This window comes from Bombina bombina, chromosome 2 (assembly GCF_027579735.1).
Source record: "Bombina bombina isolate aBomBom1 chromosome 2, aBomBom1.pri, whole genome shotgun sequence".
Taxonomy (NCBI): Eukaryota; Metazoa; Chordata; class Amphibia; order Anura; family Bombinatoridae; genus Bombina; species Bombina bombina.
The window spans coordinates 976217951-976245492 of record NC_069500.1 but is presented as its reverse complement, the minus strand read 5'-3'; the positions used below and the strand labels follow the sequence as shown (position 1 = coordinate 976245492).

The 27542-nt window shown below is 40.5% G+C and overlaps 1 protein-coding gene across 3 annotated transcripts in view; it reads left to right on the top strand.

Annotated features, from left to right (window-relative positions):
• The window catches only part of MANBA (mannosidase beta), a 143037-nt gene that overhangs the window by 51831 nt on the left and 63664 nt on the right, over positions 1 to 27542 (top strand). For all 3 annotated transcript variants that reach the window (XM_053703498.1, XM_053703497.1, XM_053703499.1), the window contains 4 exons: positions 12945 to 13055; positions 16455 to 16606; positions 17578 to 17695; positions 26205 to 26291. In XM_053703498.1, coding sequence (XP_053559473.1) covers positions 12945 to 13055; positions 16455 to 16606; positions 17578 to 17695; positions 26205 to 26291 — 468 coding nt within the window. The remainder of the gene's footprint in view (positions 1 to 12944; positions 13056 to 16454; positions 16607 to 17577; positions 17696 to 26204; positions 26292 to 27542) is intronic.

Below are 27542 nucleotides of genomic sequence, written 5' to 3'. Positions count from 1 at the left end.
ATTTTCTCAAAGGTCCTGGGAGCTCTATTGGCGGTAATTTGGTCTCAGGGAGTTGCAGTGGCACCTTATCTGGATGACATTCTGGCGCCATCCTTGCAACTAGCAGAATCTCATACAATGATCTTGTTTGCTTTTCTTTGTTCCCACTGTTGGAAAATCAATTTGGAGAAAAGTTCTCTTGTTCCGGCTACAAGAGTGACCTTTTTAGGAACAATTATAGACTCTCTTTCTATGAAAATATTTCTGACTGGGGTCAGAAGAGCCAAGATTCTCTCCACTTGCCTGTCCCTACAGTCGGCTGTACGACCATCAGTGGCCCAATGAATGGAGGTAATCATGTTGATGGTGGCTTCTATGGACATAGTTCCGTTTACTTGGTTCCATTTGAGACCTTTACAGCTATGCATGCTTGCTCAGTGGAACGGGGATTATACAGATCTATCTCAGAATAGTTTTGGATCAATCAACAAGAGACTTCCTGCCGTGGTGGCTGTCGCTAGAACATCTGTCCCAGGGGACATGGTTTTTAGAGACCCTCTTGGGTTATTGTGACAACGGATGCCAGCGTGTTGGGTTGGGGAGCAGTCTGGGACTCATTGAAGGTGCAGGGACTTTGGTCTCAGGAGGAATCTGCTGTCCCCATAAACATTTTGGAGTTGAGAGCGATCTTCAATGCCTTGATGGCTTGGTCTCAGCTGGCCCTAGCCCGGTCTATCAGGTTCCAGATGGACAACATAACCTCAGTGACCTACATCAACCACCAAGGGGGAACTCGGAGTTCCTTAGCCATGAAGGAGGTGGCACAGATCATCCAGTGGGCAGAGGCTCACATTGCTGTCTATCTGCCATCCACATTCTAGGAGTGGGCAATTGGGAAGCGGACTTTCTGAGCAGACAGACTTTTCATCCCGGGGAGTGGGAACTCCATCTGGAAGTTTTCTCAAAGATAACAACCAAATGGGGGTTACCAGAATTGGATCTGATGACGTCTCGTCAGAACACCAAGCTCCCAAAGTACGGTTTGAGGTCGAGAGATCCTCAGGCCTTCCTGATAGATGCTCTAGCAGTTCCTTGGAACTTCAGGTTGGCATATCTCTTTCCTCCGTTTGCTCTCCTTCCATGGGTCATCGCTCGGATCAAGCAGGAGAAAGCATTGGCGATTCTACTAGCTCCTGCGTGGCCTCGCAGGATCTGGTATGCAGATCTAGTAGAGATGTTGTGTCTACCTCCGTGGAGACTACCTCTGAGGAAGGACTTTCTGCTTCAGGGGCCCTTCCTTCATCCAAATCTCGTTCCTCTGAAGCTAACTGCTTGGAGATTGAACACTTGATTTTAGCTAAGCGTGGATTTTCCGAATCGGTCATTGAGACCATGGTTCAGGCTTGTAAGCATATCATTAGAAAGATTTACATAAGATATGGCGTAAATATCTTTTTTTGCTGTGAGTCTGGGGATCCCAAGGCTCTTATCTTTTCTCCAGGAAGGCCTTGAGGAAGGGGTTATCTGTCAGTACCCTCAAGGGTCAGATTTCTGCTCTATCCATTCTACTGCACAAACGTCTGGTGGACATGCCGGATGTGCAATCCTTTTGTCAGGCTCTGGTCAGAATCAGGCCTGTATTTAAATCAGTTGCTCCTCCTTGGAGCCTTAACCTTGTTCTTAAAGTTTTACAACAGGCTCCGTTTGAGCCTATGCATTCCATAGATATTAAGTTATCTTGGAAGGTTTTGTTTCTTACTGCTATTTCTTCTGCTCTGAGGGTTTCTGAACTCTCAGCATTGCAGTGGTAATCTCCTTATCTTATATTTCATGCAGATAAGGCAGTACTCCGTACCAAGCTTGGTTTTCTTCCTAAGGTTGTTTGAGACAGAAATATTAATCAGGAAATTGTTGTTCCTTCTCTCTGTCCTAATCCTTCTCATAATGAATGTTTGTTGCACAATTTAGACGTTGTGCGGGCTCTTAAAGTCTATCTACAGGCTATGAAGGACTTTCGTCAGTCTTCTGCATTGTTTGTTTGCTTTTCTGGAAAACGTAAGGGTCAGAAAGCTATGGCCACTTCTCTTTCTCTCTGGTTGAGAAGTATTATTCGTTTGGCTTATGAGACTGGACCGCAGCCTTCTGAGAGAATTACAGTTCATTCCACTAGGGTGGTTTTTTCTTATTGGGCCTTCAAAAACGAGGCCTCTGTAAAACAGATTTGTAAGGCTGCAACTTGGTCTTCTTGGCACACTTTTTCTGAATTCTATAAATTTGATACTTTTGCCTCGGCTGAGGCTTCTTTTGGAGAAAGGTTCTTCAAGCAGTGGGGCCTTCTGTTTAGGTTGCCTGTCTTGTACCTCCCTAATCATCTGTGTCCTCTAGCGTGGATATTGATTCCCAACAGTAATTGATGATCCGTGTCTTAAGAAAGAAAACAAAATTTATGCTTACCTGATAAATTTATTTATTTCTTGACACGGTGAGTCCATGGCCCTCCCTTGTTTTCAGACAGTTTTTTTATGTAAACATCAGGCACCTCTACACCATTTGTTATTTCCTTTTTCTCCTTTCCTTTGGTCGAATGACTGGGGGTTGTGGGAAGGGAAGTGATACTTAACAGCCTTGCTGTGGTGCTCTTTGCCTCCTCCTGCTGGCCAGAAGTGATATTCCCAACAGTAATTGATGATCCGTGGACTCACTGTCAAGAAATAAATACATTTATCAGGTATGCATAGATTTAGTTTTTTCAGACACTCCTCCCATTAGATCACCTGATTTGACTGCTTAGCAAGTTAATTAGACTTCCTCAGAGTCACTTCAGACCTCTCTTGAAAATAATGATAAACAGCGTAAAAGTTTTAATAGCCAAGAACTGGAAATCGGCTTAAGTCCCTAATTTAGAGATGTGGCGTAATAAAGTAACACACTTGATAGAGTTAGGAGAATACAACTCCTATAAATCAGGGAATAGAGACCCATTTATTTAACTACAGATCACTTGGGAACAGTATTTAAACAATCTCCTACCTAACAACCCCCTGATTAGTTAACTTAACTTACAAATCACATCTACTTTTGCTAAGTTCATTCCTTCTTTAGCACATCAACATATTCAATACAATTGGCCTACTTTTAATACTTCCAAGAAGACACTAACGCCTAGATTTAGAGTTCTGCGGTAGCCGTCAAAAGCAGCGTTAAGGGGTCCTAACGCTGCTTTTTACCGCCCGCTGGTATTTAGAGTCAGCCAGGAAAGGGTCTAACGCTCACTTTCCAGCCGCGACTTTTCCATACCGCAGATCCCCTTACGCCAATTGCGTATCCTATCTTTTCAATGGGATCTTCCTAACGCCGGTATTTAGAGTCTTGGCTGAAGTGAGCATTAGACCCTCTACCGACAAGACTCCAGCCGCAGAAAAAAGTCAATAGTTAAGAGCTAGTTAAGTCAATAGTATAAACGCCGGTTTATAAATCTCTTAACTGCAGTGCTCTAAAGTACACTAACACCCATAAACTACCTATGTACCCCTAAACCGAGGCCCCCCCACATCGCCGCCACTATAATAATTTTTTTAACCCCTAATCCGCCGACCGCACATCGCCGCCACCTACATTATCCCTATGAACCCCTAATATGCTGCCCCTAACATCGCCGACACCTACATAATATTTATTAACCCCTAATCTGCCCCCCCCAACATCGCCGCTACCTACCTACACTTATTAACCCCTAATCTGCCGACCGGACCTCGCCGCTACTCTAATAAATGTATTAACCCATAAACCGCCACACTCCCGCCTCGCAAACCCTATAATAAATAGTATTAACCCCTAATCTGCCCTCCCTAACGTCGCCGCCACCTAACTTCAAGTATTAACCCCTAATCTGCCGACCGGACCTCGCCGCTACTATAATAAATGTATTAACCCCTAAAGCTAAGTCTAACCCTAACCCTAACACCTCCCTAAGTTAAATATAATTTTAATCTAACGAAATAAATTAACTCTTATTAAATAAAGTAACAATCAAACCTAACACTACACTATAATTAAATAAATTACCTACAATTAAATAAACTAAACTAAATTACAAAAAATAAAAAAAATTACAAGAATTTTAAGCTAATTACACCTACTCTAAGCCCCGTAATAAAATAACAAAGCCCCCCAAAATAAAAAAAATTCCCTACCCTAATCTAAATTTAAAAAGTTAACAGCTCTATTACCTTACCAGCCCTTAAAAGGGCTTTTTGCGGGGCATGCCCTAAAGAAATCAGCTCTTTTGCCTGTAAAAACACACACAATACCACCCCCCAACATTACAACCCACCACCCACATACCCCTACTCTAACCCAAACCCCCCTTAAATAAACCTAACACTACCCCCCTGAAGATCTCCCTACCTTGAGTCGTCTTCACCCAACCGGGCACCGATGTACCAAAAGAAGACATCCGGAGCGGCAGAAGTCTCCATCCTATCCGGGCAGAAGATGACATCCGGACCGGCAGACATCTTCATCCAAGCGGCATCTTCTATCTTCATCCATCCGACGAGGAGCGGCTCCATCTTCAAGACCTCCGGCGCGGAACATCCTCCTTCCCCGATGAATGAAGGTTCCTTTAAGTGACGTCATCCAAGATGGCGTCCCTCGAATTCCGGATTCTATCAGCCAATCGGAATTAAGGTAGGAAAAATCTGATTGGCTGATTGAATCAGCCAATCCGATTCAAGTTCAATCCGATTGGCTGATCCAATCAGCCAATCAGATTGAGCTTGCATTCTATTGGCTGATCGGAACAGCCAATAGAAAGCGAGCTCAATCTGGCTGATTGGATCAGCCAATCCGATTGAACTTGAATCGGATTGGCTGATTCAATCAGCCAATAGGAATTCGAGGGACGCCATCTTGGATGACGTCACTTAAAGGAACCTTCATTCGTCGGGTAGTCGTCGGGGAAGGAGGATGTTCCGGGCCGGAGGTCTTGAAGATGGAGCCGCTCCTCGTCGGATGGATGAAGATAGAAGATGCCGCTTGGATGAACATGTCTGCCGGTCCGGATGTCCTCTTCTGCCCGGATAGGATGAAGACTTCTGCCGCTCCGGATGTCTTCTTTTGGTCCATCGGTGCCCGGTTGGGTGAAGACGACTCAAGGTAGGGAGATCTTCAGGGCGGTAGTGTTAGGTTTATTTAAGGGGGGTTTGGGTTAGAGGAGGGGTATGTGGGTGGTGGGTTGTAATGTTGGGGGGTGGTATTGGTTTTTTTTACAGGCAAAAGAGCTGATTTCTTTGGGGCATGCCCCGCAAAAAGCCCTTTTAAGGGCTGGTAATAGAGCTGTTAACTTTTTTAATTTAGATTAGGGTAGGGAAATATTTTTATTTTGGGGGGCTTTGTTATTTTATTAGGGGGGAGAAGGTGTAATTAGGTGTAATTAGCTTAAAATTCTTGTAATCTTTTTTTTATTTTTTGTAATTTAGTGTTTGTTTTTTTGTAGTTTAGTTTATTTAATTGTAGGTAATTGTAGGTAATTTATTTAATTATAGTGTAGTGTTAGGTTTAATTGTGACTTAGGTTAGGATTTATTTTACAGGTAATTTTGTAATTATTTTAACTAGGTAGCTATTAAATAGTTAATAACTATTTAATAGCTATTGTACCTAGTTAAAATAAATACAAAGTTGCCTGTAAAATAAATATAAATCCTAAAATAGCTACAATATAATTATTCGTTATATTGTAGCTATATTAGGGTTTATTTTACAGGTAAGTATTTAGTTTTAAATAGGAATACTTTATTTAATAAGAGTTAATTTATTTCGTTAGATTAAAATTTTATTTAATTTAGGGGGGTGTTAGGGTTAGGGTTAGACTTAGCTTTAGGGGTTAATACATTTATTATGGTAGCGGCGTGGTCCGGTCGGCAGATTAGGGGTTAATACTTGAAGTTAGGTGGCGGCGAGGTCCGGTCGGCAGATTAGGGGTTAATAAGTGTAGGTAAGGTAGCGGCGACGTGGTGGGGGCAGATTAGGGGTTAATAAATATTATGTAGGTGTCGGCGATGTTGGGGGCAGCAGATTAGGGGTTCATAGGTATAATGTAGGTTGCGGCAGTGTCCAGAGCGGCAGATTAGGGGTTAATAGTGTAATGCAGGGGTCAGCGATAGCGGGGGCGACAGATTAGGGGTTAATAAGTGTAAGGTTAGGGGTGTTTAGACTCAGGGTTCATGTTAGGGTGTTAGGTGCAGACTTAGAAACTGTTTCCCCATAGGAAACAATGGGGCTGCATTAGGAGCTTAACGCTGCTTTCTCTTGTAAGGTGTATCCAGTCCACGGATCATCCATTACTTGTGGGATATTCTCATTCCCAACAGGAAGTTGCAAGAGGACACCCACAGCAGAGCTGTAATATAGCTCCTCCCCCAACTGTCATAGCCAGTCATTCTCTTGCAACTCTCAACAAGCTAGAATGTTGTAGGAGAGAGTGGTTAAATATAGTTAGTTTATTTCCTTCAATCAAAAGTTTATTTTTAAATAGTACCGGAGTTGTGCTATTTTATCTCAGGCAGTAAATAGAAGAAGAATCTGCCTGAGGTTTCTATGATCTTAGCAGGTTGTAACTAAGATCCATTGCTATTCTCACATATGTCTGAGGGGATTACACAGATGAGGTAACTTCAGCGAGAGAATGGCGTGCAGTTTATTCTGCTATCAGGTATGTGCAGTTATAATTTTTTCTAGAGATGGAAAACACTAGAAAATGCTGCTGATACCGGATTAATGTAAGTTAAGCCTGAATACAGTGATTTAATAACGACTGGTATCATGCTTATTCCCAGGGGTAATACCCTTATGATATTGCAATATAAACGTTTGCTGGCATGTTTAATCGTTTTTATATATGCATTGGTGATAAAACTTTATTGGGGCCTAGTTTTTTCCACATGGCTGGCTTAAATTTTGACTAGAAACAGTTTTACTGAGGCTTTCCACTGTTATAGTATAAAAGTTACAGTTGGTGCAGTTAAAATTACAAACTGTGACATCCAGCTTCCCTCAGGAGTCCCCTGTATGCTATAGGACATCTCTAAAGGGCTCAAAGGCTTTCCAAAGTAGTTTATTGGGGAAGGTAGGACCACAGCTTGCTGTGGCAGTTGGTTGTGACTGTTAAAAAAAAACAAACAAAAAAAAAAAACGGCTATTTCGTTTTTTTGATCCGTTTTTTTGAACTAAGGGGTTAATCATCCATTTGCAAGTGGATGCAATGCTCTGCTAGCCTATTACATACACTGTAAAAATTTCGTTTGATTTACTGCATTTTTTCACTGTTTTTCAAATTCTGACAAAATTTGTTTCTCTTAAAGGCACAGTACCGTTTTTTTATATTTGCTTGTTAACTTGATTTAAAGTGTTTTCCAAGCTTGCTAGTCTCATTGCTAGTCTGTATAAACATGTCTGACATAGAAGAAACTCCTTGTTCATTATGTTTAAAAGCCATGGTGGAACCCCCTCTTAGAATGTGTACCAAATGTACTGATTTCATTTTATGCAATAAAGATCATATTCTGTTTTTAAAAAAATTATCACCAGAGGAATCTGACGAGGGGAAAGTTATGCCGACTAACTCTCCCCACGTGTCAGACCCTTTGACTCCCGCCCAAGGGACTCACGCTCAAATGGCGCCAAGTACATCTAGGGCGCCCATAGCGTTTACTTTACAAGACATGGCGGCAGTCATGGATAATACACTGTCAGCGGTATTAGCCAGACTACCTGAACTTAGAGGTTAGCGAGATAGCTCTGGGGTGAGACAAAATGCAGAGCATACTGACGCTTTAAGAACCATGTCTGATACTGCCTCACAATATGCAGAAGCTGAGGAAGGAGAGCTTCAGTCAGTGGGTGATGTTAATGACTCAGGAAAGATACCTGATTCTAATATTTCTACATTTAAATTTAGGCTTGAACACCTCCGCGTGTTACTTAGGGAGGTTTTAGCTGCTCTGAATGACTGTGATACCATTGCAGTGCCAGAGAAATTTTGTAGACTTGATAAATGCTTTGCAGTGCCGGTGTGTACTGATGTTTTTCCAATATCTAAAAGGTTTACAGAAATTATTAATAAGGAATGGGATAGACCAGGAGTGCCGTTCTCTTCCCCTCCTATTTTTAGAAAAATGTTTTCCAATAGACGCCACCACACGGGACTTATGGCAGACAGTCCCTAAGGTGGAGGGAGCAGTTTCTACTCTAGCAAAGCGTACTACTATCCCTGTCGAGGACAGTTGTACTTTTTTAGAGCCAATGGATAAAAAATTAGAAGGTTACCTTAAGAAAATATTTATTCAACAAGGTTTTATCCTACAGCCCATTGCATGCATTGCCCCTGTCACTGCTGCTGCGGCGTACTGGTTTGAGTCTCTGGAAAAGGCTTTACAGGTAGAGACTCCATTGGATGACATACTTGGCAAACTTAGAGCACTTAAGCTAGCCAATTATTTTATTTCTGATGCCATTGTTAATTTGAATAAACTAACGGCTAAGAATTCTGGTTTTGCTATACAGGCGCGCAGAGCGCTATGGCTTAAATCATGGTCAGCTGACGTGACTTTAAAATCTAAGCTACTTAACATTCCCTTCAAGGGGCAGACCCTATTCGGGCCTGGTTTGAAGGAGATTATTGCTGATATCACGGGAGGAAAAGGTTGTGCCCTTCCTCAGGACAGGTCCAAATCTAGGGCCAAACAGTCTAATTTTCGTGCCTTTCGAAACTTCAAGGCAGGTGCGGCATCAACTTCCTCTAATAATAAACAAGAGGGAACTTTTGCTCAATCCAAGACGGTCTGGAGACCAAACCAGACCTGGAAAAAAGGTAAGCAGGTCAAAAAGCCTGCTGCTGCCTCTAAGACAGCATGAAGGAACGACCCCCTATCCGGTAACGGATCTAGTAGGGGGCAGACTTTCACTCTTCGCCCAGGCGTGGGCAAGAGATGTTCAGGATCCCTGGGCGTTGGATATTATATCCCAGGGATATCTTCTGGACTTCAAAGCTTCCCCCCCAAAAGGGAGATTTCACCTTTCACAATTATCTGCAAACCAGATAAAGAGTGAGGCATTCTTACACTGTGTACGAGACCTCCTAGTTATGGGAGTGATCCATCCAGTTCCAAAGGAGGAACAGGAACAGGGTTTTTACTCAAATCTGTTTGTGGTTCCCAAAAAAGAGGGAACCTTCAGACCGATTTTGGATCTAAAGATCTTAAACAAATTCCTCAAAGTTCCGTCGTTCAAGATGGAAACTATTCGTACCATCCTAGCACTGATCCAGGAGGGTCAATATATGACTACAGTGGATCTAAAGGATGCTTATCTTCACATTCCGATACACAAAGATCATCATCGGTTTCTCAGGTTTGCCTTTCAAGACAGGCATTACCAGTTGTAGCTCTTCCCTTTGGATTAGCTACAGCCCCAAGAATCTTTACAAAGGTTCTTGGGTCGCTTTTGGCGGTCCTAAGGCCGCGGGGCATAGCAGTAGCCCCTTATTTAGACGACATCCTGATACAGGCGTCAAACTTCCAAATTGCCAAGTCTCATACGGACGTAGTACTGGCATTTCTGAGGTCGCATGGGTGGAAAGTGAACGAGGAAAAGTGTTCTCTATCCCCACTCACAAGAGTTTCCTTTCTAGGGACTCTGATAGATTCTGTAGAAATGAAAATTGACCTTGACGGAGTCCAGGTTATCAAAGCTTCTAAATTCCTGTCGGGTTCTTCATTCCATTCCGCGCCCTTTGGTGGCTCAGTGTATGGAAGTAATCGGCTTAATGGTAGCGGCAATGGACATAGTGCCGTTTGCACGCTTACATCTCAGACCGCTGCAACTATGCAGGCTCAGTCAGTGGAGCGGGGATTACACAGATTTGGCCCCTCAACTGAATCTGGACCAAGAGACCAGGGATCCTCTTCCCTGGTGGCTATCTCGGGTCCATCTGTCCAAAGGTATGACCTTCGCAGGCCAGATTGGACTATTGTAACAACAAATGCCAGCCTTCTAGGTTGGGGTGCAGTCTGGAACTCCCTGAAGGCTCAGGGATCGTGGACTCAGGAGGAGTCTCTCCTTCCAATAAATATTCTGGAACTAAGAGCGATATTCAAGGCTCTTCAGGTTTGGCCTCAGTTAGCAACTCTGAGGTACATCAGATTTCAGTCGGTCAACATCACGACTGTAGCTTACATCAACCATCGAGGGGGAACAAGAAGTTCCCTAGAGATGTTATAAGTTTCAAAAATAATTCACTGGGCAGAGATTCACTCTTGCCACCTATCAGCTATCCATATCCCAGGTGTTGAGCACTGGGAGGCGGATTTTCTAAGTCGTCAGACTTTTCATCCCGGAGAGTGGGAACTCCATCCGGAGGTATTTGCACAACTGATTCTCCGTTGGGGCAAACCAGAACTGGATCTCATGGCGTCTCGCCAGAACGCCAAGCTTCCGTATTACGGATCCAGGTCCAGGGATCCCAAGGCGACACTGATAGATACTCTAGCAGCGCCCTGGTCTTTCAACCTGGCTTATGTGTTTCCACCGTTTCCTCTGCTCCCTCGACTGATTGCCAAGATCAAGCAGGAGAGAGCATCAGTGATTCTGATAGCACCTGCGTGGCCACGCAGGACCTGGTATGCAGATCTAGTGGACATGTCATCCTTTCCACCATGGTCTCTGCCTCTGAGACAGGACCTTCTACTTCAGGGTCCTTTCAACCATCCAAATCTAATTTCTCTGAGGCTGGCTGCCTGGAGATTGAATGCTTGATTTTATCAAAGCGTGGCTTCTCCGAGTCAGATATTGATACCTTAATACAGGCACGAAAGCCTGTCACCAGGAAAATTTACCATAAGGTATGGCGTAGATATCTTTATTGGTGTGAATCCAAGGGTTACTCATGGAGTAAGGTCAGGATTCCTAGGATTTTATCTTTTTCTCCAAGAAGGTTTGGAAAAAGGATTGTCAGCTAGTTTCTTAAAGGGACAGATTTTTGCTCTGTCTATTCTTTTGCACTAGCGTCTGGCAGATGTTCCAGAAGTTCAGGCATTTTGTCAGGCTTTAGTTTGAATCAAGCCTGTGTTTAAACCTGTTGCTCCACCATGGAGCTTAAACTTGGTTCTTAAGGTTCTTCAAGGAGTTCCGTTTGAACCTCTTCTTTCCATAGATATCAAACTTTTATCTTGGAAAGTTCTTTTTTTTTTTTTTTTTTTGGTAGCTATTTCCTCGGCTCGTAGAGTCTCTGAGCTATCTGCCTTGCAATGTGATTCTCCTTATCTGATTTTTCATACGGATAAGGTAGTCCTGCGTACCAAACCTGGGTTCTTACCTAAGGTGGTATCTAACAAGAATATCAATCAAGAGATTGTGGTTCCATCCTTGTGTTACACAATCTGGACGTGGTCTGTGCTTTAAAGTTTTACTTACAAGCTACTAAAGATTTTCGTCAAACATCTGCTTTGTTTGTTGTCTACTCTGGACAGAGGAGAGGTCAAAAGGCTTTGGCAACTTCTTTTTCTTTTTGGCTAAGAAGCTTAATCCGCTTAGCCTATGAGACTGCTGGACAGCAGCCTCCTGAAAGGATTACAGCTCATTCCACTAGAGCTGTGGCTTCCACTTGGGCCTTTAAAAATGAGGCTTCTGTTGAACAGATTTGCAAGGCGGCGACTTGGTCTTCGCTTCATACTTTTTCAAAATTTTACAAATTTGATACTTTTGCTTCTTCGGAGGCTATATTTGGGAGAAAGGTTTTACAGGCAGTGGTTCCTGCCTTGTCCCTCCCTTCATCCGTGTACTTTAGCTTTGGTATTGGTATCCCACAAGTAATGGACGATCCGTGGACTGGATACACCTTACAAGAGAAAACACAATTTATGCTTACCTGATAAATTTATTTCTCTTGTGGTGTATCCAGTCCACGGCTCGCCCTGTCATTTTAAGGCAGGTAATTTTTAAATTTAAACTACAGTAACCACTACACCCTATGGTTCCTCCTTTCTCGGCTTGTTTTCGGTCGAATGACTGGCTATGACAGTTGGGGGAGGAGCTATATTACAGCTCTGCTGTGGGTGTCCTCTTGCAACTTCCTGTTGGGAATGAGAATATCCCACAAGTAATGGATGATCCGTGGACTGGATACACCACAAGAGAAATAAATTTATCAGGTAAGCATAAATTGTGTTTTTTTGCAGGTGTTAGGTTTTTTTTCATCCCAAACTGACCCATTGTTTCCTATGGGGAATCATGCACGAGCACGTTTTTCCAGCTAGCCGCTACCGTAAGCAACGCTGCAATTGAGAGTTGAAGTGGCGGTAAATTATGCTCTACGCTCCCTTTTTGGAGCCTAACGCAGCCCTTCAGAGAACTCTCAATACCAGCGTTGTTTAGAAGCAGCGCTAGAAAAAAAAGACGCGTAGCTAACGCACCCCTTTGGCCGCAAAACTCTAAATCTAGGTGTAAGACACTTAAGTTATTATTAGAGTTATCTTACAAAAATGAACAAACAAGATTCCAAGTTGTATGTTTCCTCTTTCCTTCTTACCTTTTATTTTTTGCACTTTAAGGATACCATTAATCATTCTATTTGTTACACAATTTTCTCTTACTGTATTCTGTAATTTTTGCATTGCATTACTTGACAATGCATTGTAACTGTGCATTTTACTTGGATTCTTAATAAAAAGAAATGGGAAAAAAGTGCATAGATTTGGCTGATATGTTTTTCTACAGTATATAGGCTTGTAACGACAAGGTGTTTACTGTCCCTTTAACTTAGCAGGTATAGATATTGAGTGTGTCTTACCTTCCATGTGCTAAGTAAAGATAAAGAATACTACACAGGAAATGTTTATGGTATAACAAATTCAGCTGATTTGCCAAATGAGTAATTGGATTTATGACTGTTTCCATTTTTTTTTTTAGAATGTTACGATACATTTGTGGTGGCCGAATGGGTATGGGGAACAAACTGGATATAACATGACAACCATATTTGCTTTTGAAGGAGACAACTACGTTGAAAATGCATCCAAGGTCTGTTATTTTATTTGTATGCTAAGGTATCATTATGTAGGCAGAAAATAAATAAATCGATATCTCTCATACATGCACCTTGTACAACTGATGTCTTCCTATCACCAGAGCTAAACCTAGGATGCTGCAGTTTTCTGATCTACTGACCATATTGTGTGCAGTTAGTTGTAAACCTGCTTTTTACAGAAGTTTTCCTTAACATAGATCAAAGTGAATGCTCCAGTTGGTTTTACTAATTAAAGCAATGCAATAAGAAGCCTATTAAATTAAGCAACCTATAATTTTATTTCTAATGGCAGTGAGAGTCCACAAAATTCATTCATTACTTATGGGAATGCAACACCTGGCCACCCATAGGAGGCAAACACACCCTAGTTGAAAGCATTAAATATCCTTCCCCTACCCTCCCAGTAATGCTTTGCCTCGTCTACTAGGAGGTAGGCAGAGAGTGGTTTGTTTTAATGGTCCTTAATGGATTGTTTTCCTGCAAGAAAGGACTAATGTATGTTTAGTAACCATATAATCCTCTTAGTAAGAATTTTGGTGAAAACTTGCTTTCTGGATGTCACAGGGAAGCTCCTTATGCCTCCTTCCAGTATTTCATGCCAAGCCCCCTCCAGGCATTGAGTGTTAGTTACACTGGTTTGCTGTGTTTCACAGGTCCTGTCATATGGATGTCTCTGTCGCTTAGATAGCTCATTTATTGACACTGTAACATAGGTGTAGGGGCTCTAGGCAGGCGGTTATGGCATGACTTCTTAGTGCACTTGCAAAGGAAATGCTGTAGCGGGGGCGTGGCCTTATCTTTGAACATATCGCCATGCTATGTTTGACGCGCCCTCTCTTCCAGATCGGCGCTTGCAGAGTGTTCTTACTTCAGTAAGAGAGAGGTCCAGGTGGTGGTGAGTCGGTCCAGTTGGAAGCTTTTTTGGGGGATAAAGGGGTTTCCGCTCTTTACTTGGGCCTTTTCTCCTGAGGAGATTGCCTCTCCAATTTTATTACAGTCAAACAAATTTATGTTTTGTAATGTAGCCACAGTGTCCAGCTCAATTGTGTTCTGTTTGCTTAGGATCTGCCCTGAAGTCTCATTCTAAGGGACTTGAGATTAAATCTCCTGTCATTTGCCCTGTATCTCGGGTTAATATCTCAGATCCTTCTACCTCTCAGGATTCTGTTAACCATGACATGCCTACTCTGTTACCACAGTCCCCTTTCCCAGCCCATTCACATGCAGTACCCTGCAGTCATGCTGGCCATTCTGACGATGAACATTCCTCAGTAGCTTCTGAAGAGGAACTTTCTTCATCTGACTTCTTAGTTGTACAGACAGAACGAGAGGATGTCCATTTTCGATTTAGACTAGAACATCTTCACTTTTTACTTAAGGAAGTTTTGTCTACTTTGGATGTTCTTGACCCTAAACCAGCAGAGGAACAGAAGATTCCAAAATTAGACATGGTTTATCAGACCAGAGCTGAGTCTCTGGAAGTTTTTCCTGTCCCTGCTCGAATGGCAGACATTATATCTAAGTAATGGGAAAGGCCTGGAGTGCCTTTTTCCCCGTATCCTAATTTCAAGAAGATGTTCCCAGTCCCAGACTCATCTAGAGCTGTGGAGTTTGATTGCTAAGGTTGATGGAGCAATCTCCACCCTAGCCAAGCAAACCACTATCTTATTGGATGATAGTACATCTTTCAGAGACCCCATGGACAAACCTCTTCCCTGATTATCTTGTATTCTGAGAAACACAGGGGTCAAAAAGCCACTGTGATTACTTATTACTTTTGGTTGAGATGTTTGATCCATATGGTCTATGTGGAGGCGGGTCAACAGCTACCTTCTAGAATCACAGCTCATTCTACCCGTGCAGTGTTCTCTTCTTACGGCTTCAAGAATGAAGCTTCAGTGGAAGAGATCTGTAAAGCAGCTACTTTATCCTGGTTCTATACGTTTTCTAAGTTTTACAAGTATGATGTTTTTGCCTCAATTGAGGATTCTTTTGGGAGAAAAGTTCTTCAAGCGGTGGGGCCTTCAGTTAAGTACTGCCTTTTCTTTGATTTTTCCCTCCCCGTTCATTCTGTGTCCTTTTCAGCTTGGGTATTAGTTTCCCATAATTAATGAATTAATTAATGGGCTCTCACTGGCATTGGAAAGAAAACTACATTCATGCTTGCCTGATAAATTATTTTCTTTCTTGGCAGTGAGGGTCCACAAACCCACCATGATATGTATTCACGGCAGTTTGTTTTCTTCTTGCACCACTGTACCCTTGTGTCTCTCTTCACTTTTCCTTTCCTCAGCTTGAATTACTGAGAGAGTAGGGGAACTGGGAGGGATATTTAATGCTTTCAACTTGGGGTGTCTTTGCCTCCTATTGGTTGCCAGGTGTTGAATTCCCATAAGTAATGAATGAATTTGTGGACTCTCACTACCAAGAATGAAAAGAATTTATTAGGTAAGCATAAATTTTGTTATTTTCTTCTGAAGAACATATAAGATGGAGCTAGATGAGATGAAAACTAGAGCTAATTAGCTTTAAAGGTAGGAATTGATAAATCCTGGAGGGACATTTACCATCTGGGTCCCACACCCTTTAGTATATATGACGAGACTTTTAAAGGAATTTGTATTTACAATAGGCCAATGTCCACAGTCAGCTGCTTCTGCTTTTGAATTTGTGACATTGCTATTAGATAAAAAGAATACAGCCACATTCATTAAAAACTTTAAAAAAAAAAAAAAAAAACATGGGTTCAAGAAAGAAAATATTTGTATTAAACTCACTATGGTATATATGAGGAATGATTAAGATTACATAGTAACCATTTACCTTCTATTTCCTAGAATTTCTAACATTTTACACATAAATCTTTTAACATATAATATAACAAAGGTCTTGTTAAAATCAAGTGATGCAAATCAGTGATCAGCTAATATTATATGTCAATAAATCAATTTCATATATGCTGTAAATAAAGTTCACTCTGCTTTTCAGGATAGTAACCATTTTTTTTACATTATGAAATGTATGTGAAGCTATATCTTGAAATGTTTCTATCAGAGTTGGAGCTTCCACCCATCTTGGTAATAATTGGTAGCTTAGTAATTTGCATTTAAAAATGTTACATTACCCATAGACTACTGTAATAAATACTTTATGCTTGTGAGAAGTTCCAGCTAAATCTGGGCCTTTAGTACTACAAGTCTTTTACACTATTGTATTGTCAAATTCCTTTAATGTTGTGTGAATGTCCTATGCTTTAATAGAGGTTCTAATTCAACTTATAACCTGCAGTACAACAGATATGAATGAGTCCTCTCTCTTCGTATCCTCATATAGTAAAGAGCCTGTAATCGTTATGTTTAATTTTAGTATTTATTGGTTTCATGTTTTTACAGGTTTACTTCCGTTCTGTGGAGCTTGTGGAGGAACCAATCGTTGACTCCCCAGGTCTGTCTTTCTATTTTAAAATAAATGGAGTTCCAATTTTCCTCAAAGGCAGCAACTGGATACCTGCTGATTCATTCCAGGACAGAATAACTAGTGACAAGTAAGGATTGATATTTAGTGTTAAAAATTAGGAACCCTAATGCAGGTGTTTGTTAGGAATACAGCGAATAGATTCTAATGATCCACCTCCTGCAGCAGTGTAATGCATGCATTATACATAATGATTTATGTAGTCTATATAATGTAAAATACAGCCTTGTTTTCACTTATCTTTGTTATGTTGTGTTATTCTTATATAGCACATATTATCTGATTTAATTCAATGCAGTAGTCATGTTTGTTGTGTCTGATGTATATTTTAGGTATTGTCCTGGCAGACAGACTGGCCATTCACTTATCAGTATCAAAGCAGTCTAGATGCACCCTGAAAGTGGTATTCCCTTAAAGGGACACTGAACCCAAATTTTCTTTCGTGATTCAGATAGAGCATGCAATTTTAAGCAACGTTCTAATTTACTCCTTTTATCAATTTTTCTTCGTTCTCTTGCTATATTTATTTGAAAAAGAAGGCATCTAAGCTATTTTTTTGGTTCCGAACCATGGAAAGCACTTGTTCATTGGTGGGTGAATTTATCCACCAATCGGCTAGAACAACACATTGTGTTCACCAAAAATGGGTGGGCATCTAAACTTACATTCTTGCATTTCAAATAAAGATACCAAGAGAATGAAGAAAAATTGATAATAGGAGTAAATTAGAAAGTTGCTTAAAATTGCATGCTCTATCTGAATCGCAAACGAAAAAATTTGGGTTCATTGTCCCTTTAACTAGGTTAAGAGAGGCTGCTCCTAGGTGGTAACTCACCATAGAACAAGCTACTGAGCTGTTGTTCGTTCCTGGTAGAGCGTGTCTCTCTTTGTATGCAGTGGTCCTCTCTAGTGTAACTAAATCCACTTTCTTTTAAAGTTTTTGTAGTTGCTCAAAGTGTTGATTGAACAATAATTCTTAAGCGGTGACATTAATGAGAATTGGATTACTAAATTGTTTGCATAACTATTTTTTGGTAACAGGTTAAGAATTCTTTTACAGTCTGTTGTCGAAGCCAACATGAACACACTCCGTGTTTGGGGTGGAGGAGTGTATGAGAGTGATGAATTCTACAAAATGTGTGATGAACTTGGAATTATGGTAATATCTGTTTGAGTATTCTTTCTATACCAGTTGACGCTTGGAAATCAATATGTAAATTGTAAAAGCTTTTTATGTTATTCAAACAACTTTGCAAAATGCATTCGTTATTTATTTTGCATATACAGCTCTGGAAAAAAATAAGAGACCACTGCAAAATGGTCAGTTTCTCTTGTTTGTTTTTTCAGTTTTAAAAGCTTTATTAACAAAGGTTCAGAGTGTACATCAATCCATCAACATAAACATAATAATCAGAATAGGACTATTCCCACACATCAAGTGGGTCACTACGGCAGACCAAAAAAGTCTATTGTGGAGTCCAAACTAGAAAAGTTCACATGTGCTGCTGGAAAAACTTTCAGATGCTCTTGATATTTTAATTTTATCCTCTGATGGGGCTTAGATATTAAAAACAAAAACAAAAAAAACACTTATGAAGCAAAATAAAGTCACTTTTGGATCAGTAAACACACTCTGAACAAAATATCAATACATACTGTATATGTGGTTGAGATTAGTAAAGTTCACATATCACTTATGGCACAAGTCAGGCTATAGTATGGTAGCTAGAGAGTTAAACATATATAAACTCTTAAGTAGTATCAGAACACACATAGTCTTAATACCAACAAGCACATATTCTTATTACCACTATCGTGACCACTAACAAGTTGAAAATAACCAGAACTTAAGACTAGCAATAGTCACTATGTGTTCTCCTGTTAAAAATATCGGCTGAAATAGTATGCTTGTTAATCTTAAACATTCAGCACATTTCCTCACTGTGCATTTATATTATAAAAAAGGAAAAATAGGTAGTAAAAACATTCACATTATCATAAGTTAAGCAGGAGAGAAGTAGAGACGGTCTTCCTATGAATTAACTGGGAGTGTTGCCAACATACAATATACAAAGAAAACCTCTAAAAAATATCTGAGGAGTATATAAACATATCTAAATGATAAATGAACATTTATATCACATTAGGAGTATATAAGTCAATCTGTATTGTTATGAGATACCGGATCCCATCTTTACCATGAGAAGTGTCAGTAATTTAACCCACACCTAACTTATATTGATTGTAGCCAGACATGAGGTAAATTTTCACGTTCCACTGGAATTGAACAACTTTCCTATTCTTCAGCCAGACTGCGGCTGATTTGATGTCATGATCTATGAGCCTCTGTATGTTCCATCTTCTCCTCAGTTTGAGACCATCAAAAGCGTTGTAAACTGCTAAGCCCATCTGCCCGTTTTGAAATAAGTCTTGTATGGGCCTCACGGCTCTGATTGCTAAGGAGTCCGACACTGCAAATCCTCCAAGAAACTGTGCCGACCCTTGAAAGCAGAAATCATCCAAAGGCGATAGGACCATCTGGCAAGCCACTTTGATATCCTCTAAGTCAGAATTGTCCTGGGGAGTAGTTGCATTTTGTAGGGAGGTACAAACATATGCATCTGTCTGCACTTCCAATTTATAACATATGTAGTCTGATATCTGGGATCGTTCTGTGCCTATCACAGTGGTGTTTGCAGGGTATACTGTTGCTATCAGAAACACTGGCCTGAGTTCCCTTTCTAACTTGTCAAGTTGCTGTATTACTGAGTTCAGAACCGATTGTTCCCATGTTTCAGCGGCCGCCATTATGCCCAAACGTCAGACTCAGCCTTCTGCAGTGATAGTGTGATTTGCAGGACAACCGCAGCGTGAAAGCCCCTGTTAGGATCCCTGTTCATATATAATGCTGAAGCTATGTAAAGTTTTACGATCTTTCTCTGTCCAAACGTAAAGAAAATGTAGAGCAGCACCATTCACTGCTTATAACCCAGGATCAATCAAATACTGGGGGGGGGGGAGTGTGCGGCAGCCCCAGCAGCGAAGGAAAACAGAAGCACGACACAGTTCTCAATGCCATGCGGTCCGTCCCCCGCCGCTTAGCTGAAGAACATAGGGAGGGTCAGCTTTGCAAAAGAGGTTTCCAAAATCTCCCAGGGCTTCCCAAGAGATTGTAGCTAAAAACTTTGCTGTAGGAATCCGGTTATGTAGAAAATAATCCTTTAAAACCTAATGAAGATCAGGAGCTCTAAAACATGACCTCCCGCAACAGCTATATAGGCTCCGCCACCCAGTTTCTCTTGTTTTACTATTTATAGGTATGTGTTTGAGTAAAGTGAACATTTTCGTTTTATTCTATAAACTACTGAAAACAGTTCTCCCAAATAAAAATATTTTTACATTATTTTTATAGTTTATTATGTGAGGGATTTAGCTTACCTGCGCTATCAAACATGCAGATGTTAATGCACCCTAGGCTATAGCTTAAGCAATTGTAACGCACAATAGAGCTAATATTTTTCCAGTCCACTTCTACACCAGGGTTCTTCAAATCATGATTCGGGACCCATTACTTAGTCATAACACCATGTTTACTCAGGGGTCAAGTCCTACAAAAAAAAAAGAGTGTGGCAACTCACAAAGACTAACACCCTCCCTATATATATATATATATATATATATATATATATATATATATATATATATATATATATATATATATATATATATATATATATATATATATATATATATATATATATATATATATATATATATATATATATATATATATACATATATATATATACATATATATATATATACATATATATATATACACATATATATATACACATATATATATATATATATATATATATATATATATATATATATATATACACATATATATATTTCTCTTGTAAGGTGTATCCAGTCCACAGGTTCATCCATTACTTGTGGGATATTCTCCTTCCCAACAGGAAGCTGCAAGAGGACACCCACAGCAGAGCTGTCTATATAGCTCCTCCCCTAACCCCCACCTCCAGTCATTCTCTTGCAGCTCTCGACAAGATAGGAAGTATCGAGATATGTGGTGACTTAGTGTAGTTTTACCTTCAATCAAGAGTTTGTTATTTTTAAACGGTACCGGCGTTGTACTGTTTTACTCTCAGGCAGAAATTAGAAGAAGAGTTCTGCCTGGAGGTTGATGATCTTAGCGGTTTGTAACTAAGGTCCATTGCTGTTCTCACACATAACTGAAGAGTATGGGAAAACTTCAGTTGGGGGAACGGTCTGCAGATTACCTGCTTTGAGGTATGTTCAGTATTTTTATTTCTAGAGTGATGAATAGGTTCTAGAAATGCTGACAGAGCCTTGTGTATTTGAGATAAGCTAGATGCAGTGATTTAACAGCAACTGGGATCATACTTACAAAACAGGGTAATAATCATGTTAATACTCATATTAAACAAAACGTTTGCATGTATCATAAAATAAAACGTTTTTTCTCTGAGGGAGATAAGTCTTTCTTTGTGGCCTAGTTTTCCACATGGCTAGTCAGATACTCCTAGGAGTATTTTCTTATGGCCCCTCTGACATCCAGTACGTGGTGGGAGAGGCCTATTTTCGCGCTCTAGATGCGCAGTTTCCTTCAGACTGAGACATCCAGCTTCCCTAGAGGAGTCCTCTGGCATCTGAGGACCATTGTAAAGGGTTTATTCCTTCCCTAAATCGTATTTGAGGGCAGGTAGGAGCCTCAGCAGAGCTGTGGCAAGGTGCTCAACTGTATTTTAAAGGTGGTTGATGTTTTTTAAATCTGGTTTGGGGGCTAAGGGGTTGATCATCTATTTGCAAGTGTGCTCAATCAGTGGGATGGGGACTACACAGATTTGTCTCCTCTGTTAAATCTGGATCAAGAGACCAGGGATTCTCTTCTCTGGTGGTTATCTCGGGTCCATCTGTCCAGGGGAATAAGTTTCCGCAGGCCAGAGTGTACTATAGTGATGACAGATGCCAGCCTTCTGGGCTGGGGCGCAGTCTGGAATTCCCTGAAGGCTCAGGGTTCGTGGACTCGGGAGGAGGCCCTCCTTCCGATAAACATTCTGGAGCTAAGAGCAATATTCAATGCTCTTCAGGCTTGGCCTCAACTAGCTGCGGTCAGATTCATCAGATTTCAGTCGGACAATATCACGACTGTAGCCTATATCAACCATCAGGGGGAACAAGGAGTCCCCTGGCAATGATGGAGGTTTCCAAGATAATTCTTTGGGCAGAGGTTCACTCTTGCCATCTCTCAGCTATCCATATCCCAGGAGTAGAGAACTGGGAGGCGGACTTTCTAAGTTGGCAGACTTTTCATCCGGGGGAGGTGTTTGCCCAGCTGATTCAACTATGGGGCAAACCAGAACTGGATCTGATGGCGTCTCGCTTCCTCGTTACGGGTCCAGGTCAAGGGATCCCCAGGCAACGCTGATAGATGCTCTAGCAGTGCCCTGGTCCTTCAGCCTGGCTTATGTGTTTCCACCATTTCCTTTCCTCCCTCGTCTGATTGCCAAGATCAAGCAGGAGAGAGCTTCGGTGATTTTGATAGCACCTGCGTGGCCACGCAGGACTTGGTATGCAGATCTGGTGGACATGTCATCATTTCCACCATGGACTCTGCCGATGAGGCAGGACCTTCTACTCCAAGGTCCATTCAAACATCCAAATCTAATTTCTCTGCGTCAGCCTGCTTGGAGCCTGCTTGGAGATTGAACGCTTGATTTTATCAAAACGTGGTTTCTCAGAGTCAGTCATTGATATCTTGATTCAGGCTCGACAGCCTGTCACCAGGAAAATCTGTCATAAAATATGGTGTAAATATCTTCATTGGTGTGAATCCAAGGGTTACTCTTGGAGTAAAGTCAAGATTCCTAGGATATTATCTTTTCTCCAAGAAGGATTGGAAAAGGGATTATCGGCTAGTTCCTTAAAGGGACAGATTTCTGCTCTGTCTATTCTTTTGCACAAGCGTCTGGCTGATGTTCCAGACGTTCAAGCGTTTTGTCAGACTTTCGTTAGAATCAGGCATGTGTTTAAACCTGTTGCTCCGCCATGGAGTTTAAATTTAGTTCTTAAAGTTCTTCAAGGGGTTCCATTTGAACCTTTGCATTCCATAGATATCAAGCTTTTATCTTGGAAAAGTTCTGTTCCTAGTAGCTATCTCTTCGGCTCGAAGAGTTTCAGAGTTATCTGCCTTACGGTGTGATTCCCCTTATCTGATCTTCCATGCAGATAAGGTAGTTTTGCGTACTAAACCTGGGTTTCTTCCTAAGGTGGTATCTAATAAGAATATCAATCAGGAGATTGTTGTTCCGTCACTGTGTCCTAATCCTTCTTCAAAGAAGGAACGTCTGTTACACAATCTTGACATGGTTCGTGCTTTAAAGTTTTATTTGCAAGCTACTAAGGATTTTCGTCTAACATCTGCATTGTTTGTTGTCTATTCTGGAAAGATGAGAGGCCAAAAGGCTTCGGGAACTTCTCTTTCTTTTTGGCTGAGAAGCATAATCCGTTTAGCGTATGAGACTGCTGGCCAGCAGCCTCCTGAAAGAATTACAGCTCATTCTGTTGAACAGATTTGTAAGGCGGCGACTTGGTCTTCGCTTCATACCTTTTCTAAATTCTACAAATTTGATACTTTTGCTTCCTCTGAGGCTATTTTTGGGAGAAAGGTCTTACAGGCAGTGGTGCCTTCCGTTTAAGTTCCTGCCTTGTCCCTCCCTTCATCCGTGTCCTAAAGCTTTGGTATTGGTATCCCACTAGTAATGGATGAACCCGTGGACTGGATACACCTTACAAGAGAAAACAAAATTTATGCTTACCTGATAAATTTCTTTCTCTTGTGGTGTATCCAGTCCACGGCCCGCCCTGTCACTTTAAGGCAGGTGTTTTTATTTTTAAAACTACAGTCACCACTGCACCCTATAGTTTCTCCTTTTTCTTACTTGTCTTTGGTCGAATGACTGGAGGTGGGGGTTGGGGGAGGAGCTATATAGACAGCTCTGCTGTGGGTGTCCTTTTGCAGCTTCCTGTTGGGAAGGAGAATATCCCACAAGTAATGGATGAACCCGTGGACTGGATACACCACAAGAGAAAGAGATTTATCAGGTAAGCATACATTTTGTTATACATATACATACGCGCACACACACACACGCACGCACACACACATGCGCACACACACACACGCACACACACATATATACACACGCGCGCACACACACACACACACACACACACACACACACATACATACACGCGCGCGTACATATATACATATATATACATATATATATATATATATATATATATATATATATATATATATATATATATATATATATATATATATATATATATATATATATATATATATATATATATATACACACTCCAAAGAAATAACTTGCATCCGGTTTCTTCAGTAGGGATGTTACCACTTTATTCACATACACCTAGATTACAAGTTTTGCGCTATAGAGGGTGCGACAAGTTGCGTTATTTCAGCCTCCATAGCGCTGCCATTACAAGTTTTTGAAAAGCCACCTTGTGCGTGCGATATGGTGGCGATGAGCTCCATACCGCGCAAAATCCAAGGGCTGCTTTGACATGCTCGTGCACGCTTTCCCCATAAACATTAATGGGGAGAGAGTGTTAGGTTTTTTTCTAACACCTGAAGCGCAGAATGGCGATCGCCGTAACGCAACCCCTTTGATGTCTATGGGGGAAAAAAAAGTTAAGCTTAAACCTAACACCCTGACAAACCCCAAGTCTAATCACCCCTAATCTGCCACCCTGACATCGCCATCACCTCCATAAACGTATTAACCCCTCATCTGCTGCCCCTGACTTCGCCGACAACGAAATAAAGTTAACCCCTAATCTGCCTTTTCCGCCATCGCCGCCATCTAAATAAAGTTATTAACCTCTATTCCGCCACTCCCTGACATCGCCCACACTATAATAAAGTTATTAACCCCTTTTCTGCTGGTCCCCAACATCGCCACCCCTAAACCTCTGGCCTCCCACATCACTGCCACTATATAAACCTATTAACCCCTAAACCACCAGCCCCCCACATCGCAAAAATATAAATTAAACTATTAAGCCCTAAACCTATCACCCCCTATTTTTTAATTAAAATTACAATATCCCTATCTTAAAATAAATAAAAACTTACCTGTGAAATTAAAAAAACCTAAGTTATATAAACTAACATTACTATTATATTAAAATTAAAACAACTACAAATTAAATAAACTAAATTACACATTAAAAAAAATTAAATCTACAATTACAAAAAATAAAAAATACTAAATTACAAAAAATATTAAATTACAAAAATAAGAAACGAAATTATCTAAAATAAAAACAATTACACCTAATCTAATAGCCCTATAAAAATAAAAAAGTCCCCCCAAAATATAAAACCTAACTCTAACAAAAGCCTAAGCTACCCATTGCCCTGAAAAGGGCATTTGTATGGGCATTGCCCTTTAAAGGACATTCAGCTCTTTTTCATTGCACTGAAAAGGGCATTTAGCTCTTTTAAGAACGCCCAAACCCTAATCTAAAAAAAAAAAACCCACCCAAAAAAGTTTAAAAAAACCGAACACTAACCCCCGAAGAGCCACTTACAGTTTCTGAAGTCCGGACATTCAGTCTGTTTAGTCTTCATCCAGGCTGTGAGGTCTTCATCAATCCAGGTGTCTTCTTATCTTCAGCCAGACGGCATCTTCTATCTTCATCCCGGCGGCGCGGAGCAGTTCCATCCTTCAAGACGTCCGGCGCAAAGCATCCTCTTCATACGGTCGCCGACGTACACTGAATCTTCAATGCAAGGGAGCCTTTTCAAAATTGTGTCCCTTGCATTCCTATTGGCTGATTTGATGTTTGAAATTCAAATCAGCCAATAGTATGAGAGCTACTGAAATTCTATTGGCTAATTTCAATAGCCAATAGAATTTCAACACACACACACACTGTATTTATATGATACACTTTGATTAATGAAAGCAAATTAAATCCAATAAATGGTTGCCTTTGGGCCTGAGAATCCTCCTCTGCCACAGTCTCACCCACTTAAGATGGAATAGTCCTATTTCTGCTGAGGGGAGACAAATAACCCAAGAGCAAGCCACACAGAAAAGTAAGCACCGTGTGTTTCACACAGTGCGGGGTGATCACAAAGCAGGACCGCTGACAGGCTTGCATTTAGTGTATTGTAGGAAGTGTTACTGCCCATTACTAGAGGATCTTACTATCCCTCTAACCATACTGTGCTACAGCTTTTCTCACCAGTAGCAGCAGTGTTTACTATCAGTAATAAAGTATGCACACATTTTTACTCACTTTGCCAAAAATTGCAGCTATCTTGTTTATATTACTGCTGAAATTTTCAGTTTGAAGAACCCTGATCACAGTAGACAGCAAACAGGCTTGAACTAGTAAAACAGCAAAATGAGGGAAACATACCATTTTTGCAAAGAAACAACCAGGAAGACCTATATTTCCATATCAGCAGTAATATATCGGTATTTAGTTAAATAATCTTCTGAGAGAGATTGTTTTTTTTTTCATTTTCAACTGTTATGTGCCTAGTTATGCCTTTTTCTTGTTTTCAGGTGTGGCAGGACTTTATGTTTGCATGTGCCCTATATCCCACCAGTCACTGGTTTTTAGATACAGTTAAAAAAGAAGTTCTTCATCAGGTATTTTATTTCATTTTTTATTGGGTTGTGGTGATTGTTATTATTTGACTGTGCAACCTAAACAACATTTTGAAGTATCCATATTGTCCACAGAACTACATTGAAAACAAGCTATTTTTCTCACTAATGTTTTTGGTGTTTCAGTCCATACAGAACAGTTGCAAATTTATTAGCCCACCTGAGTTACATCAGTGATAAATCCAAAACTTCTGGATTTCTCACTTTTCGATTGGGTACAAATATGAGGACCTATGTGTAACAGGAGTTTGTAAGAATTCTCACTGACCATTCTGGAAGCATAAAATATGCATCCAGTGAGAAAGCAGATAGCAGGATCTCTCTTCTGAATGATTACTATTGGTCAGTACTCGGTATAAAATAGGAAAGGTGAACTTTATAAAAAAAATAATTGCCTTATTATATGTGTGTGTATTTGTTTTAGTTTGATAGCAGGCTCAGTTGAAGATGTCTGTAGTTAACCCTTTCCTCTAATTTTATGTATATTTTAAAAAATGTGTCCAAACACTTAATTACTTTTATGATTTAACATCAAAATGATCATATTTTCATTCTGAATGTTTCATAGTTTAAAAGTTGGGTTTGTTCATTATTTAACCAAATTTATGCACCAAATAAATGATTATATCTCGATTACAATGCATTGGCCGATGACTTTTTGGCTCTGAGAAAATAGACCTATTTTTAATATGGTGCTGAAAAGTTCTCGGCAATTGCAATCCATTTTCAAACGATTTTGTAACACCTTTTGGAAACGAGTTTTGCCTTCTGCACATCTTTACAAGTATTCCAAGATTATTTGGAAACATTCTATTATGTTGCACATGTGCAAGACACTGAAATGACCACAGTAGACATTTTACAGGTGTATTAATATACATGATATGGATTTCATTAAAGCTTTATTCATCACTTTTATATAGTCTCTCTGCAGGGGCTAGGACACACATTTACGTATGTATATGTTTATGTACATATGTATATGTGTTGAGTATGTGATATCCTGTACAGCTAAAGGGATTAAGGAAAAGTGAGATCAGGACCCCAACATCTAGAAATTATGTAGAGTAATCTCTTTCTGTTAATGTTTGATTCTAACTCACACTGTGGTGATTGTCACTATTAGTACAGGTGTCTTCAATACTGAACTTTAAAACGGGATCTCACAGTCATGAGTTCAGAAACTCACTGCTATTAAACCACCTGACTACCAATTGTATGTAGGCATGATGA